This window comes from Nelusetta ayraudi, unplaced genomic scaffold (assembly GCF_046127955.1).
Source record: "Nelusetta ayraudi isolate G7.1 ecotype Tasmania unplaced genomic scaffold, CSIRO-AGI_Nayr_v1 ptg000106l, whole genome shotgun sequence".
Classification (NCBI taxonomy): domain Eukaryota; kingdom Metazoa; phylum Chordata; class Actinopteri; order Tetraodontiformes; family Monacanthidae; genus Nelusetta; species Nelusetta ayraudi.
In genome coordinates this window covers 1,505,001-1,523,284 of record NW_027466156.1, presented here as the reverse complement: position 1 = coordinate 1,523,284, position 18,284 = coordinate 1,505,001, and the positions used below count along the sequence as shown (strand labels likewise).

General features: G+C 48.3%; 1 protein-coding gene across 1 annotated transcript in view; it reads right to left on the bottom strand.

Annotated features, from left to right (window-relative positions):
• Nucleotides 1–18,284, bottom strand: part of LOC142903146 (receptor tyrosine-protein kinase erbB-4) — a 194,598-nt gene that overhangs the window by 39,689 nt on the left and 136,625 nt on the right. The window contains exons 9-17 of the mRNA XM_076048639.1: nt 16,830–16,956; nt 15,786–15,859; nt 14,365–14,455; nt 13,488–13,693; nt 12,434–12,566; nt 8,862–8,955; nt 5,951–6,105; nt 3,303–3,347; nt 1,033–1,165 (exon numbers count right to left, since the gene is read on the bottom strand). Coding sequence (XP_075904754.1) covers nt 1,033–1,165; nt 3,303–3,347; nt 5,951–6,105; nt 8,862–8,955; nt 12,434–12,566; nt 13,488–13,693; nt 14,365–14,455; nt 15,786–15,859; nt 16,830–16,956 — 1,058 coding nt within the window. The remainder of the gene's footprint in view (nt 1–1,032; nt 1,166–3,302; nt 3,348–5,950; nt 6,106–8,861; nt 8,956–12,433; nt 12,567–13,487; nt 13,694–14,364; nt 14,456–15,785; nt 15,860–16,829; nt 16,957–18,284) is intronic.

Below are 18,284 nucleotides of genomic sequence, written 5' to 3'. Positions count from 1 at the left end.
ATTCGCAATCCTGTCATCACTACGCTGCCCCCTTGAGGAGTCCCGGCACATCTGGTGCCACCAACAGTTGCGAATGAGTCAGGGTCAAAGGTCGAGGTTGGCGTAACTTGGCACGATGCGTGTTTAGACTCCAGGAGTCAAATTAAAACCTGTAGTTTGACTTCAATTTTTATTTAAAGGGCCTGGTGAGTGAGATTCTGTGGCATCTAGTGGCCAGAAAAGGGCACTGCAGGAAAAAATAAAGTTGAAGCCTGTTTATTCCCCGATGTGCCTTGTGGGAGTGGCCCTGACCTAGTGGGATGACTTTATTTTCCTGGTCTTGGACCCGACAGTGGACCCGCCTTCCCCGGGAGCTTGATTAAAACAGATGGGAGTGGCAGGGCCGAGGCTCCGCCCTCCTTCGCCCGCCTCCGCCCTCCTCCTCCCTCGGAGCCCGCGGACTAATCCGGGCTGACAAGCAGCCTCGGTAAAAACCAGAAACCATCCAGTGAATAACAAGCGCGTCCGTCCTGTTTACTGATGCTTTCAGAGACGGTGCCTCCCCAAGGCCGCATCCCTTTTCTTTTTTTTGGTTTTATTTTGGACTAAAACCACTAAATTCCCGGTGCCTGTTGCGCCGCTTGGCCCAAGGTTCCATGATTCAAGGTTCCGTTTTCGCTTTTTCGAAAACGGTTTCCAATTTGGTAAAGTGCATCCCATTCATTTGTTGTTGTTGTTGTTGTTGTTTTTTCCCACACAAAAGAGAAGCAGGAGTGGGCATGTCTAACTGCAATTAGCCAGTTTGCTTTTCTTTTGTTTTTTAGAGAAAAAAAAAAAATCATGTTTCCGTAGCAGGATGTGTTTTCTTCGGGGTGGTGGGGATCGATAGAGGTAATTACGCCGCCAGTTATTTGTTGATGATTACCACAAGGGTGAGCTGTTACTAATTTATGACCGAATGCTTCATTGTGTTCGGCTACCCCTCTGCTAAACGGACTCCGGAGAGAGAAACGCAAAGCGCTTCCTGTTTGAAATCGATTGGCGGTTCCTCACCTCCGTCTCCAGGAAGCGCCGCAGCGCCCTCTTCTTCTTGATGCTCTTGCGGCGGACATACACGGCCACGCTGAGTGCCAGGATGACCACGATGAAGAGGCCGCCGATGATACCGGCCGCGATCAGCGGCATCCTGTCCAAAGAAGGAGAAACATCAACATCATCTGAAAAAAAAAAAAACACTCGAAAAAAGTTCAGCATTAATGACTCTGCTAAAGCTGCACTTCTTCAACTTTAAGTGTGGCTTTAAATAGCTTTATCTTTAGCTTCAGGCTAATGTGCTGCTTGTGAACTTTTGAGGCAAAAGGAAAAAAAAGGGTTTGAATTTCTTCAACTGCGAGAAATAAATGCTTGAAAACAGCACTTAAACATTCAAACATTTCAGTGAAAGAGAGACGAAGAAGAAGAAGAAGGACAAGAAGAAAAAGAAGAAGATTCGGCTCTTGCTCTGCGGCACATCTGCAATGCTACTTTAAACTCTGAGGGCAACTTTAGTCTCCTACAGTTCAACAAAACTCACACTAGATATTTTAGATATTTCCTTCCTAGCCCTAAACTGAAGCCAAAGACAAGCTGAGACACAGACACAAAGGAGGAGGAAGAAGAGGAGGAGGAAAAGAAGGAGGAGGAGAAAAGGGGCAGGGGTCAATGGGAAGGAGGAGGAGGAGGAGAAGAAGGAGGAGTAGAAGGGGGAGAAGGAGGATGAGGAGGAGAGGGAGGAGGAGGGAGAGGACGTCGACGACAAGGAAGAGGAGGAAGAAGAGTAGGAGAGGGAGGAGGAAGAGGAGACAGGAATGACGCCTGATCACTCTGATCCTCACTGGACTGAACCTCCTCTGACTGCGGGCGGCTAATTTCATCTGATCAACGTTGTTTTTCTTGAGGTTTTTTCTCTCTTGAACGCAGCTTGGTTTCTCGCCGTTGCAGCAGCAGGCAACAAACTGATGCAAACGCAGGTGTTTTTTTTTGTTTGTTTGTTTTCTAGATGATTCCAGACTTTCTGAGTGACGGTCAAACAACAGTTTGAGTGAGTGCCGTCGTTGCTTCGCTCGAAGCCCAAATTATCATCATTATTATTTATTTTTATTTATTTTTAACGCCACCTAAAAAAAAGCCACACCTGCTTCCTGACGTCCCCCAATTGTTAGCCTGCCTGGCCATTAGCAGCTAATGGAAGACGGGTGTAGGAGCGACGGAGGGCGGTGGCCACAGATCGATTGCGGTGAACTTAAAACGGAGGCAGGCTTGAAATTTACAAAGAGGCTGAGCGAACGAGCGAGCGAACGAGCAAGCGACCGAGTGGAGCGAGCGAGCAGCCGCAGACGTAATGAGACATGCAAGCATGTGGCGAATAGTAATGCTGCGGTTTGCAGTCGTTAGGCTGACCGGGGGAAGATAGGCCGGGAAACCGTGTGTGTGTGAGTATGTGTGTGTGTGTGTGTGTATATAGAGAAAGAGCGAAAGAAAGAGAAGAGAAGGGTTTAAATAGAAAGAATTGCTGCATAACGGAGAAATCTGCTGGCCGGAGTAAAGACAGAAGGCAGCAATAAAGATGGAGATGAAGAAAAAGAAGGAGAGGAGAAGGAGGTGGAGGAAGAAGAAGGGGAGAAGGGAAAGAAGAAGAGGAGGAGGAGAAGGGAAAAGAAGAAGAGAATGAGAAGTTGGAAGTGGAGGAGGAGGGGGAGGAATGGAAGAGAGGAGAAGGAAAAAAGAAGAAAAGGAAGAAGAGGAGGTGGGGGAGGAAGAGGGAGGAGTCCCCGGACACCTGGGAGTTCCTCCACCTTCCTTCCACCAGGTTCCTCCCACCCAGTGGCGGATCTTGGGGGTGGCTACTTGGGCTCAAGCCCCGGATGTTTTCTCAGGAGCCCCGGATCTCGCTTCTGAGCTGGTCTGAGTATAATGTGCAGTACAGTCCAGTCCAGTACAATTCCTCTTGTGCTCAGATTGTTAAGATTGTTGATTCTATTTTTATGTATTTATTCATTTGGCTAATGACTGACACCAACAGCTTTATTTTGAAAAGCCTCCCTGAGTGATGATGTGACCACGTCCTGTTTGACCTGCAGTTTTTTTTTCTCTGCAGCCTGATGCGGCCGTGGCCACAAAACCCACAACAGTCGTGATTCTGTAAAGAAAAAAAAAACAGCTGCAGCTGCTGCTGTCTGGACTCCACTTGCACATTTTTTTAGTTGCGTCCCCTCGGAGGAAATGTGCAGAGCACCACTTCCTGTTTAGTCTGGACACACACACACATACACACACACACTCACCTGTCCATCATCCCGACACAATCCTGCAGTCTGGGCCCGACGCACCTGCAGGGCAGAGGAAGCAGAGACAGATCGTCCATTAAAGCGAGGACAGGAGCGATGAGCGAACCGTCGCCTCGGCTTTTTTTCCCTTCGCCGTCAATCAGCCGCCGCCGCTGGAGCAAAGGCCTCTGGGAAATGAAATTCCGGGGTACGGCTGACCAACCGCTCGCCGGGATGCGAGGAGGAGGAGGAGTCTGCTTGTTAGTTTTAATGTCATATTTAAATTTAACACATGGAAAGAGGAAAAGAAAAAATAAGAGCATGACAGCGAGGAGATGCTAAACCTACTGGGAAATTAAAGAGGAAAACGGTCGGGACTCTTCGCTCTTTCAGTAGCTATTAAAAATAAACATCCTTCGGCAGAGCCGGAGTACAACCTGGAAACGAGCCGTGGCTGAGAGACCAAACCGCAGTGCCAGGATGGAAAACGTGGGGGTGCTGTGGCGGTGGTATGGAGATGATTGTATTCCAGACAGAAGTCGGAATTCTTCCGATCTCATTGCCAATGTTACTGGGATCGGCTCGGGAGCCAGTTTCACATAGTGGCCAAAAGAGTGTCATGACAACACCATGATTGTACCATCATCACCATGATTGTACCTCATCATCATCATCATCATCATCATCATCACCTCCACCTCCATCATTCTCAGTGTGTTGTGTCAACATGTTGTCCTGCATAACCGGCAGGATACGTTAGCAATGTTAGCTTGCGGGAGACAGTCAAAGGCCCATTCACTTCATTCATATAGAAGGCGCTAGCCAGAAAACAAACAAACTAGAAGGAGGAGGCAGATGATGCGAGAAGTGGGCATGGCGGTGGAGGTGGAAGCGGAGCAGGTAGCGGTTATTAGAGGGCGACTCTCCTCGCCGCCCGTTAATTCGGGAGCCGCTTGAGCCGAGGACTCACGAGCAGTGGGAGGCGGGAGGGAGTCCGGGGGGTGGACGCCGCCTCAGTGATTGCCTCCGAGTGTACAAGGGAGATGGCAAGACACAACAAATTACAAGCAAATTAGCGTTAGCCGGCTAACTTTGGAATTCAATCAGGTGTCGTCGGGGGCAGCGGCTCCAAAGTCGCTTCGCCGTCAATTAGAACGCGGTAGCAAATAGCTAATTAGTGAGCAATCAGTGTCCCTGTCGGACAGCGTGTAGCCCTGAGAGTGTGTGTGTGTGTGTGTGTGTGTGTGTGTGTGTGAGAGATGTCCTGCCTGCGAAAACAAAGCAGTGGTGTGGCGGTAAACACCATCAGTCCCTCTCAATCTGGGAAACGGCGCATCCATCTGTTGCCACTTCCTCTTCATCAAGACTGTCGGTGGACTTGTTTATTGTCGGAACTACCACCAGGGGGTGGTGGAGTGGGGTAGGAGGCATGTGTATGTCTTTTGTTTCAACTGTTTTGTTTCAACCGTGAAAAAGCATCAGTGACTCATCCGCGTCGCTTCTCATCATCTTCTCGGAATCTTTGTGGCGGCGATGAGGAAAACTGTGAAGTAAGACGCCCCGACAGACGGCCCGCTCGACCCAAATCTGACTCACCTCTTGTGCGCGAGTGACAACCCACCCCCCAAAAACCCTGGCAGTGCTTATGGCGCCATTTCACAAATCATATCAGTCAGCAGCCACTTGATGATGATGATGATGATGAGGAGGAGGAGGAGGAGACTCTTCCTTCCAGGCGTTAGACAAACTTTCCTCATCGTCTCGGTTGTTTCCACCCTGGCCCCGCCCCTTCCTGAACTCAGGCCCCACCTCGAGCCACTGTCGCTCTGAATCTGTCCGCTCGTCCACAGTTTCACCCGCTCTGCAACTCCAACACGGCCGGGAGAGGACACAGTCCAGTGTAGAACCAGAGCCGGACCAGTGTAGGACCAGTATTGGACCAGTGCCAGACTGGAGCCAGACAAGTGCCAACCAGTGCTGGACCAGAGTCAGACCAGTGTAGGACCAGTGTAGGACTATAGGTAGACTAGCAATGGACCAGATTCAGACCAGTGTGAGATCATAACCAGATCAGTGTAGGACTTGCCAGACTGCAGGGAGACCAGCACCAACCGGAGTCAGACTAGTGCAGGACGAGTACCAGACCAAAACCTGACCAATGTAGGACCAGTGTAGGATTGGTGCTTGACCAGAATCAGATTAGTGCCAGACCAGCAACCAGTTACTGCCAACCAATGCTGGACCACAACCAGTCCAGTCCCAACCAGTGCTAGAATAGTGACAGACCACAGTCCGAGCAGTGTAGGACCAGTTCTGAACCGGTGCTGGACCAGAGCTGGACCAGTGCTGGACCAGATTCAGACCAGTGTAGGACGAGTACCAGATCAGAACCAAACCAGTGTAGGACTAGTGCCAGACTAGAGCCAGAGTGTGCCAACCATTGCTGGACCAGAACCAGACCAGTGAGGTACTGGTGGTGGACCAGAACCAGACCAGTGCCGCAGCAGCAGCACCAGTGGCAACTTTGAAACAGATGCGAATGATTGTTTGCAACTGGAACTTTGTACTTGAGCAGAAGTCTTTTTTTCTTTTTTTTTGGTGGACATGTACGCGTCTGAGCATCAGCATCAGCATCAGCAGCGGTGACGGCATCATCATGGTCTTACCCCTGGGTGCAGTTGGCGTGGCAGGGGTGACACTCGTTGTTGGCCTTGGCGTACTTGAAGATGAAACTGTTGGCGCCCTGCAGGCCGTCGGGGCACTTCTCCACGCAGTTGGGACCGTCTTTGAAGTGGCGGCATCGCACGCACTGGTCGGGGCCCTGGGAAAGGGCGAGAGAGAGAGGGAGAGAGCAGGCGAGAGAGAGAGAGAGAGAGAGAGAGGGAGTTTAGTCGTGGTTGCGTCAGGAGTTTCAGAAGCTGCAACCTGATCCTCAGTCTTCACATGTTCCAAAGTCATAATGCGGCAAACTGAGAACAATTAATCTGGAAAAAAATCTACAATTAAACTGGGTGTTTTTATTTTCATGAACGTGCGTCCATACGCATGCAGTCCAAAAGGGGTCGCTGCTTCGGCGGGGAGGAAAACTTCTTGTTTCCTCCTCCTCCTACACCACCGTGACTCAAAAAAAATTCCCGCCGCCGAATGAACTCGTCAGGTTGACGAGACTCCAACTTTCCCGCTTGGAATCAAACCGTCCGGCAAAGTGGGTCAACGCCGTGCGAACTCACAACGCATTTTCATCAACGTCCTGCTTAAAAGACACGGTGGAATCAAGTAAAAAGGGGCTGCAAACATCTCGGCCGCTCGACTCGACTCGCTTCGGAATGTTTTCCCCTTTGATGCAACCGCGCCGTCCAATCAGAATCCCGGGATTAGAGTGGAATTAAACAAAGTTTGATCTGATTCCGCCCGTCCGTCCGTCCGTCTTTATAACTTTCTGCACGTCTCCTCCTCTTCTCCTCGCCGCAGAAGCAGGCTGCCTGAATATTCATGAGGCAGACAGAACCAGTGTTTGTTTTGCAACAAGAAAGCAGAAGGACATCCGCGACGGCATTTATTTATTTATTTATTTATTTATTTTATCCCTGGCCGCCGCGGATCTGACAAGTAAAAAAAAGATTGGGCTAATTTCACCTCCGACCTGGGGGGAGGGGTGCCCAATTGTGACTAAAGTGCCCGCTTGAATGGAGATAACATAACGGAGGAGAGGCCGACTGCCAGAAGAGGAGGAGGAGGAGAACTTTTTTTTTTTAAGGATGCCAGTCACAGCCGATTCGTAAATAACACCAGAGTCAATCACCTGCCGCCGTCGCATTAACACACAAAGACACGGTTCCATGGCCCGCTGACATCCGTATGCACGCACACTGCCGCACATGCAAAGTGATGCCGATGTTTATGGATGGAGCGTGTCCGAACGCTTCAGACGGGCGAGGGGGCGGGGCTGAGCAGGGTGGGGGTGGAGCCGTCCGTCTGGTTTAGCGGGGTTAGCAGCAGGAAGTGTTGCTAGCTGTGACAGCCGACGTGACGGTTAAAAGCAATGAGAGAGAGAGAGAAAGAGAGAGAGAGAGAGAGAGAGAGAGAGAGAGAGACGATGGCAAAACTGGGAAGGAAGGAAAAAAAAGTCTGGTGTCGCCATTTGTGGGCGTGGCTAGGATGGGGAGGGGATATACATATATATATATACATATATATATGTATATATATATGTATATATATGTACATGTTAAGGGTGTCAAAGTTAACGCGTTAACTCAACGGCGTTTTATCGCAGACAATTTTTTTATCGCGTGATTAACGCAGACGGTGCTTTTTGAACCTTTGGCCGCTCCATAGATTGTGGGAATGGGAAATGAATTGACTCACAGCACACAGTCACACGCTTGCAGCCGGCTTGTAAGCACAACAAAGAAAAAGAAAAAGACACTGAGCGTAGATGAGCACTAGGAAGGACTAACATGGATAAGGCGTCAATTGTAAATGGAAAGTTCCACTTCAAAACCCTGCCAGATGGCAGTCTTGACAGGACAAAAGTGATATGCATTTACTGTAAAGCTGTATTTAGTTTCCACCGGAGTACGAGCAGTCTTACGTTTCACTTGTCTGCGAAGCATACAGCTGACACGGAGAGCCCTCCGCCCCCTTCTGAGGTAAAGCAAACCACGTTGGATGGTGTGGCACGGAGACCACTGGCCGCGTCCACCACACGCCAACTTTCAACAGCGGGGGCTAAATGGGTGTGGCTACGGCTTGCAGGCCAATTAATGTGGTGGAGGACGAGGGTCTGCGCGATATCATATTATTATACTGACTATGGATGAATATGACACTGACTGGATGATTATTGTACTGACTATGGATGATTATGGCACTGACTGTGGATTACTATGGATGGTAAAATATACAAATATACAAATTTTGGTAGTACTAGTAATCATTACTATGTAATGTTACAGTTATGCCCATCTGTTATCTTTGTTGGGCTTGAGTTTATAATTATTTTTTTTACCCTGTGCATCTTTTGTTTTGTTTGTAGTACTTGTCATTGCTCCAACACGAATAAACATGCTGCATTTGCAGTATGTATGTTGATATGATTATTAAAAAAATTGAAAAATATCAGTTTACGGTAGATTTAGAGAAGATAAAAAAAAATGTGTTTAATTTACGATTACTCGTGAGTTAACTATGGAAAACCATGCGATTAATCTGATTTTTTTTTTAATCGACTGACAGCTCTAATATATATATATACACACACACATATATATGTATATATATATATATATATATATATATATATATATATATACATATACATATATATATATATATATATATGTATGTGTGTGTGTGTGTGTGTGTGTGTGTGTGTATAAATGATTATCAAAAAATAGTCAGTTTAAAAGTCAATTAGCGAGAATTTCTATCCCGTTTTAATGTTATTTTTTACTTTTGCTGTGTTGACAAAATGGTGACATCCCTCCAAAGTGTGCAGCATGGAAACCCTGGCTGCCTTTGGCGGGCAGTGAGGGGTGGAGGGGTGATGTCGGGTGGTGGGAGCTGGATCCGTACCTGTCCGAGGCAGGTGACGGCGTTCCCGTCCATCAGCTGGCACTGGGCGTCGCACTCCAGGCACACAGAGCCATTGGCAAACTCCCTCACCTCCCTGGAAGAGAAAAGGGGGCGGAGCCATGTGAGAGCAGCAGCCGCAGCAGCAGTAGCCGCAGCAGCAGCAGCACAGCTGGATTATAGATTTGAGAGAACATCCACGCTGAAATATTTATCCGGAGCCTGCTGAGGGAAGAGTTTTTTTTTTTTTTATAAATATATATGTTTTTTTTCTGAAGAACTCCTCTGCGAGCAGCCGCCGTGCGCCCGTGCCTGTGGGCGCGCACACACACACACACACACACACACACACACACACACACACACACACACACACACACACACACACAGAAGTTTTTCCATTTCAAAACCAGCACATCTACGACACCCTGTAAAGCTGATTACGCCTTCATTTACACATGTCTTCTCTTTTTATTTTATTTTTAAACCAACTTTGGACCACCGAGGAGCTCCCCCTGGTGGAAGGTGAGAGGAGAGGTGTGGTGGTGGAGTGCTGAGCTATTTAGCACCATCAGATGAGGAGAGAGGTCCGTACGGGATTAGCCCTCTGTTTAAAGCCTCCTGCAGCTCCTTGCACCAACACTCCCTGCTTGCTCACGAACCTCACACCTCCAACTGGCCCGAGACGGAACTGCACTCAACGATGTGGCTCAGTTCATCGACCTGCGGGGCTGCAATTAGGCCGACAAGAATGCGCAGAGCGCCTCGGGCCACGGTGTGTGTGTGTGTGTGTGACTAAATCTATAAATTCTCCCCCCTTTTGTTTGTGTCTGAATCAGCGCATTAACTCGCTTCTCTTCTTTGTTTTTGCTTTTTTTATTGGGTGGGGGCGGGGGGGCGTGGTCTCTCTTGGGGGGCGGGGGAAGGCGGCTGTCAATAATCTCGGCCGCCGATCAAAACCACTTTTCACTTCAGAGGGGATCGATCGGCTTCTCGGAGGAGGATTTGCTCCGGCCGGCCGGCCACGGCAGGATAATGAGGCGGGACTCTGCTGCCTTCTTTTCCTTCTTTTTGTGCGTCAGTTGTTGTTGTTGGTTTGTTTGTTTGTTTGCGTGTGATGCGACGATATTCACCGCTACATCCCTCCCTGTGTGTGTACGTGTGTTGTGTGTGCGCGCTTCTGTTTTTATGCGGTCTCCTGCTTTGAGCCACTAGGATGCGTTTTTTATGCGATTTCGTGCGGTGAATGCCGGATGGAAAATCTTCTTGTCTTCTTCTCAGTGAGAGCGGCGACAGAGGAGGAGTAGGCAGAAAAAGACATTCTGACACTCAGAGTTTGGCTGTTTTGCATTAAAGAGCAATAAAAGCAAAGATAAAAACACTACTTTTTTATTTTATTTTTTTCTCCAAGACTTAATGTCGGCCGTTTTTCCCTCTTTAATGGTCCTAATGGTCCCGACGCCTACCAAAGGGTGCCGCTCCCGACAGCCTGGATGCGGCAGGAATCACGCAGACTCATGAATATTTTCAGAGATTTTTTTTCTTCTTCTTTTTTTTCCTCTCTCCTCGCCGAGCGACAGAAAAATGAAAAGTTCCCTCCTGGAGGCTCCCAACCAGGAAGTTGAGGAGAAATAGAGAGAGCGAGAGACGTCCTTTTGTCAGGGCCGAGAGACAAAAAGACCTCGACGGCGGCGGCGCTCTCCAGGGTCATTTCCATCCGCCAAAGCCGTTCCTCCTGATTGGTCCCCTTCACGGCTGGACGTGTGTGCCAAGGATGAAGATTAAGCCTTGTTGGAGTCGGGAAGCCGAGGCCGCCGTTCACCTCCGGCCGCCTCGCCACAGTAACCCCCCCCCCCCCCCCCCCCGCCCCCTATTTATTTTTTAATTAAAGATTTTCAATGCTTCCCTAATCTGCCTCTACCCCTCCCCCGCCCCCACCACCCGGCGGACACCATCCCATCCCGCTCCTTCTTTTCCTTCTTCTTCTGCTGCTGCTCAGCCTTTGTTTTATTCAGCAGCCGTAGGAAACTGGAGGGAATAAAAAGGGGATTTTTTTTCTCACACGGAGAACAGCGGAGGCGGCGGTGAGGGCAGGGCGGCTGAAACTGAAGGTTTAATTAGCTAATGTTTCATTCTGATCAGATACAAAACGGCGATGGGCAAGGAGCTGAGGCGAGGGAGGGGGCCGTGTGGGGGAATAAAGAGAAAGAAAAAGATTGGCTGGTTACACGCTGATGTCCAGCTGATAAATCGTGAGTCAAAGCATTCTACGCAGCTTTTGACGGGGGCGACAAATTCCAATCTGAAAAATTGTTGAGACCGGTTCCAGGTGCCCTGCAGGACCGGCGGTGGGCGACGGTCGGATTATCCCGTCAAAACCATAAGATTGCGTAGTAAAAATAACAATCCTTCAGAATATCATGTGGAGCTTTTAAAACCTGGGCAGCATGGGGTTCGAAGATCCGAGTCACATCTGAAATTATCGAGACAATGAGGTTTAATAATCCCTAAAAATAGGGTGAATAGTAAGGACCTCAAATTGGTAAAACAGGGGAGCTAAAGGGAAAGTTCAGGCAGGAATTGAGAATTCGTCAGGAGGCTGCAAACAGGAGGTCAGATATGCTTAAGAACTGGTCTCGGTTCCTGACTCTCCAGGGGCACTTTCAGGTCTAAGAACCAGAGTGACACAAATCCACAGGAGTTCCCTGGACGTTCAAGCGTTGAGGTGAAAGAAAAAAAAGGAAAGCAAAAGAATGAAAGAGTCGGCCACGCCGAGTCGCTTCCTCGGTTTCTCCCGCCACTGACTTCAAAGCTGCCCTCCCAGTGACAGAACCGACAGGAACCAACTGGAACCGAGGGTTCCCCGCTCACCCTCCAACACTAGTCAGACTCACGGCGTTGTCCAAAAAAACAAATAAATGATGGATATATATGTATATATAAAAAAACAGGCTTTAAAGCGTCCCTGAAAAAAAAAGTCCTTCACTTCCTGGATGTAATTTTGCGAGACCAGCAGGGACGTTTGGAGGCGCCAGAGTCTCAAACCGAGGTGGCCAAATGTTCACCTGCAAAATTCTGGAATGTTGGACTTCCTCACCGCAATGTGTATGTGTGTATGTGTGTACGAGCAAGGGAGCAAGCGAGACTCTAATTACATCAGTTGCTAATTGGCTGCTCGATGCTCCTCCTGCTGCCGCTGAGGCCCAAGAGATGGTTTCCGACTTGGTTCTGGCGCATCAAAGCTGTACAAATTGATTATGTTTCATCGTGTCATGTCTCACCCCCCAGCCCCAGTTTGCGAGGAGGGAAGTGGAATCTCCTCCGACTATTAAGGAGCTAACAAACAGATTGGCTGCAAGCTGACATGCTTGCGCTGATTCACACCAGGTGCAGCAGGTGTGCTGCGTCCGTCTGGGGGCAAGAAAAATAACCAAAAAATCTCTGTTTTCAGCAGTAGTTCAACTTCAATTTTTTAAGGATTGTGTTTCTGTTGACATCCCCAAGTCCTGTTGTGTCACACTGATCTGTCAGGGAGTCTAATTACTGCAGGATCCACTCGCCCGCCTGCTACTTACCCGTCATAGAGGCTGCAGGACTGGACGCACGTTCGTCCCCGTCTGAAGTGGCGGCAGGAGAGACACTGGTCTGGCCCCGGCCCCCAGCAACCGTCGTCTGAACACATGCGATCGCACACCATCCTGAGCTGAGCTGCGACGGTGGGAACAGAGCCGAGCAGAAACAGGAAGAGGGTGTTTCACAAATTACATGCGGCATAAACATGCAGCTACACGTCGAGGAAAGTAAACAGTGTCCCGGCTGGCAGGAAAACAGTGATTGCAACGCATGCGAGAGAGAGTGTGAGAGTGTGTGAGTGTTTGGTGTGTGTGTGTGTGTGTGAGAGTAAACATTGCTATTCTCAACATCACCGCCATTAAAGACTGGCCCCAACCAGAAGCCGGAGAAACCCCACCCCCCACCCCACCAACACCGGCCCACAAACAATCGATAGTGGTTATTGGACTCAGCATGTCCTCCATCCGCTGAGTGACAGCCGCATCCCCGGGAGTGTAGCCCCGTTGCGGGCCGAGCCCTTTGTCAACAGCACCGGTGCTCGATGGAGGGCCGGAGGGGGGTTGAGCCTAATGAAGAGGCCGGCGCGAGGCCCCATCAATCGATCGCTAACGCACGTACACATCGCGCCGCTCATTAACTGGCTAACGATAGCGAGCGCGGCGGCGAGAGGGGTGGCTGAGGTTGAGGGTGGTGGTGGTACAAACACAGCGATCTGTCTTTGTTCCACGGTTGTCTTGCAGGGGAAGCCACGCTGAGCTCAGGCCCACAATAAGAAGATTGCAAAGTATAAACAAGCTGACCGAGAGAGAAAGATTCGGGAGAAAGTAAAAAGCTGTTTGCAGGTAAAACCAGCGTTTGCAATCAAATCCAAATTTGGAAAAAGTGTCGGAATTTCTGAAAACGTAAAGAATTTCTACAGGACCAGAGAGGTAGCTCAGAGAATCAGGGTTACTTTTGACATTCCGATAGACATCCCGTACAGCGTCTTTCAACGTGAATGCATCCGAACACACATTCAGACAAACCCCCTCCCCACACTGCCCCGGGGTCACTTACTACACTCCTTGGGGTCGCGATTGTTACGGACTAGAACCTTCTGGCTGGGCGTCCTGAAGAGCGACGTCCAGTTGACGGTGTTGTAGAAGCACAGGCCGCTGTTGTTGAAGATGTAGACGTTGCCGGCGGCGATTTCGGCCAGCGACTGGAACTGGAGCGAGGAGATCCAGCGCTGCTTCAAGATGAGGAGCGAGATGCCGCTTCCGCTGCAAAGCGGAAAGGGAAGACAGATAAATTAAGTGAGAGGATTAAGGACGGTGGACACAACGGGAGGCGGGAAGAAACGGACGAGGGTACGTACAGATGCCGATTGCTCTTAGTGGAAACCAGAAAAATGCACAGAGGGGGTTAAACGAAGCTGAACTTGAAAGATATTATTAAAAATAAAACATGAAAGACAAACGGCAGAAGGGGGGAACATCAAACACATGGAGGCGATGTGACAGTAATACATACAAAGATGCCAATCGTTGAATAAAACATTCAAAGCTACAGGTTCATCAAACAAAAAAAAAACACCCCACCCCCGCCCGCATGCCCCGGCGCCTGAACTCCCTGCCGTGGCTCATTAGACAAACGCATGTCACGGATGAGCAGGAAAACAGCAATAACATGTGCAGAGGCATTAAAGCCTGTCTTGATGAGATTGCTTGATAAGTCGGTATGTCATCGATAAAAGTGAAGAGAGACGCTTGCCATGAAAATCTGGGCTCGGCCATGTAAAATGCATCGGAAACCTTTCTGTAGATGAATGTTTAATGCTTCCAGACCTTTTGTTGAAAGAAGCTCTGAATTTGAAAGGTCAATATTTGAGTTGGATAAAAATCTCAGACGGCCTCAAAATCCTTGTTCGGTTGACGCGACTGGACAGACTCACCTGTACAAAGATCTTCCCCCAATGGTTGCCAGATTGGAGAAAACACCCAGATCCGTCATATTCTCAGGCCATGACTGGATATTGAGGAAACCTGCAGGGGTCAAAGGTGTTCAGCCCCATTATCGCACTCTTTCTTCGAGCCCTTTCAGTGGAAAATAGTAAATTACATGTCGGAACCCTCACACAACAGGACAAGAGGACACTGGAGATACACTTGTGAATGTTGGCAAACCAAATTAAGTTCTTAGTCTTGTAGCAAGTATTACATTAGTAAGGTACTATAGCATACTAAATAATCAGGTAACTATAGATGATGCATTCCTACAATGGACCACCGATTGCGGTAATAAGAACAAATACCAATGAGTTTCTCATGTTTCAAAGAATAAATGGCAAATTTATCCCTTCCTCTTGACCTCCAATAGTGACCTTTTTTCCAGGCAGCTGCACACCATTTGTCTGAGACTCAAAGAAAAAAAAAAGGATGTCAACACCTTTCCCAACACCAGACCCGTTCTGTTCTGGCAGCCTTGGGAACTGGAGACTGGAGGTGTTTCTTCTGTTTTGATTGTTCCGGCGGCTGTGATCTCTTACTGACAGAGGTGAAACAAGTCATTTGAGAGTTGGGGATTTATTCTGTTTTGTTTTTTGGAGAGTATCAACTGTATCAAGGCAATCCCAGGGCTCTCCTTGGATATGTAACAGGTCAGGATCATACGTTTTCGTGGTAAATCTGCCCCGGTTCCCCCAGCGTGGTGACAGTGACAGAAGCACCAGGACTGAGGATCTTCCCGCAGGCACTTCCTGGGATTGTGCGATAAGCCACAGAAAGTGAAAAAATAATAAAAAATGGGGACGACAAAAGACAAAGTTGTCCATTTTTCTTAGACAGTGCTGACTTGCAAATTCATCTATCCTATGGAGATATACTGCACCCCTGAAGAAGTCTCGTCTTTGAAATTTTGCTACAAGTAAAGCGGTATGACTTAGGATGTAACATTCCAGTACGAAATTGACAAAGTTGCGGGAAAAGAACCTCGGAAATGACAAAATATCCCAATCATTTCTGTGCACTTGCCAAATAATGGCAAATAAAATCAGATCAAGGTCTGCGGGAGTGATCTGGGAGAGAGGGAGCAGGAAGTGGCGGTTGCCGGGTGGCCATTGCTCTTTCTTATCGGCCTGGTTTTCATTATGAAAATGCACTTTCACTCTATTAGCTGCCGCGCACCGTTTTAATATGACAAAGGTATTGCTCATCCCTTACGGCTTCTCGCCGTTAATGAACAAACGTGCTCGTGTGTGTGTGAGACCCAAGGGAATCGGTGCTGCTGCTTTTTTTTCCCAGAACAAACACTCTGCTTCCCTTCTCACGGCCGTCTCGCTCGCACTTCCGCTGGCACAGAGCGAAGTCACTTTACCTGTAATTTCCCTCACGGTGCGAAAGACGTTGAGACGCTCCGGGTCCATGGGTCCGATACCGTGGTACATATCCCTGTTAGACACAGACACAGAAGGATGCCCTACTGTCTTTATCTTTGCTAAAACCATTTTTTTCTTTTCATTTATTATCCTGGTTGCTGAAACACTGAGAGAAGAAAAAAAACCTCCCACATTGTGTGAGAAGAGAAAATAATTACATATCACTCTGTCCTCTGGAGCTTCAAGGGACACGGACAGATGAATGACTGACGCGCGGCTGTTCATTGACCCTTTGAAGAGGGTTTTTCTCCTGATACAATGGAGCGCAAACGTATGTGCGCACCTCTACTACTTTCACACGGCTGCCGCACACACACACACACACACACACACACACACACACACACACAATTCTTTCAGACGTCCGTCCCACAGGAGCAGCCTGACAGTCGTGCCAGAGGCGATAAGAGGAGCACTTACAGAGAAGCACCACCTCGATGCTCAGCGGTGCTTGATGACAGTGAACGTGATCCTTCCAATCTGCAACCGAGGTCGGCAGAGAGCCGCCCCTGCCTGCTTGTATGCGTAGCTTGGACTTGACGATTGCCAGTCGCATCGTGTCCATTTCAGAGTGACCAAATTTAAGCTCATATTTTTTTATCCTAAAATGACACTTTACAACATGTTTTTGTGCAATTAATTTGGGCCATAACATGGACAGAGCAGCAGATCTACAGCAGCGCCCCCATTGGCCCAGTGTAGAACTACACTGCCTCTTCGTCAAACCCGCTGGTCGTTTTGCTCAGCTTTTTTTTCCTTGTCTGCCTTCAACAACGTCAACTTTTCGCAATTGCAAAAGCACGTGTTAACGTAGTTAGCATGTTCCAGTCTAAGCTATTCTGAGACCCTCTCTTTTTTTCTTCTTTCTCAGGCTTCGCAAACATGTCAGATGAAATAGTTTCATCTAAATTAAAGGGCAGGGACAAAAATAAATAAATAAATAAATAATTCGAAGGCTAGCTTCGTGGCAAACCGCGACTCACCCCTTGATGCCGGTGATGAGGAAGACCAGGTTGCCGTTGATCTTGGTGCAGTTGACAAACTTGTCAATGTTGCTGGCGTCCACCGTCTGAGCCGTCTGCAGGCTGCCCGTCCCGATGCCGTCGCAAACTGCAACATCGCAACATTGCAGAGTGGCCTCAATTTTTTCGCGAGTTTTCCGGCAAAAAAAAAGAGTTGCTTTTAAAGTGACCTTGGGCTCATTTTGAGATGTTAGCTATACGTCAATGAGCTCCCCTCCACTCTTTCTGAAAATGGAGCCTTTTCCCTTTTTTCCAAGGCCGCGGCCCCCGTCGCCATGCATCGGGATCCGTTTGATGAAGGCGCCGGCCAATCCGCGGCCAATTCCAACCCCGGATAATGAATTCATTACATCTGCATTAATTAAAGGCGCGGTGTAGCGCTGGCCAAGTGTTTCTGACAGAGGCGAGGGCGATGATGAATAAGGCTGGCGCTAAGTGGTGTAACCAGTTTTTGATGGTGATTTATACCAGCCAATTCCATATCTGAAATGTTAATTTGTTATCATTTCCCACAGTTCCTTGGGCTATCCCTCATTAACCCTCCCCCTCCCCTCCCGCCCCTCCTTCCCCCCCGCTGCGTGACAATGTAATCAAGAGATTATCCAATCAGCAGATGCCAGGACTCATGCGATGAAGCTCAGTGAGGGTGGTGGGAGTGGGAGGGGAAGAAAAAAGAAAAGCGCCATTGTCTTCCCCAGACGGAGAGAAAGACAGATCCGTTACCTTTTGTGAGCGAACATTAGACTACGGAGAAGCAAGCCGACTCGATTGGACCGACGGGAGCGTCATTTAATTTCACATTTGAAAACGAGGCGCACATCACCGAGAGCACTTTCCCTTGTTATGGGGCCATTCGGTGGTAATTAACACGACGAGCTGCGGATCAAACATGTGCCCCCCGCCCCCCCACCAAAACTACCGCCCTCCCCTCTTTGGTTTCACCTCGTTTGTCACTATTTAAACCAAACTTTAATGTTCTCACAATTAAATATGAAAGACACATACGCAATAAAAATAGAACCTGTCACACATCGCAGCTTTTCAGGCAGGAAAATCAATAGCCAAGTCCAGGGTAGCTCCAATATTAAAGGCATGGGAAAAGTTTTTGGTGGAGGTATTATTTTGGGGATTTTTTTTTGTATCAAAAACCTGCTGGGCTGAAAATGATTAACAGGGATGGAGAGAACTAACTACAAAAAACAAACATTTTTTGCAACACAATGTTTGGTTAGCTGGAGCGGCTGGAATACTTTGATTTCACGCCCAAGTCTTGCTAATCCGTCTGCTCTGTTTGAATATGTCCATCACTTCCAAATAGAATTAATTCATGTGTATATATACATATATATATATACATATATATATATATGTATATATGTATATATATATATATATATATATATATATATATATATA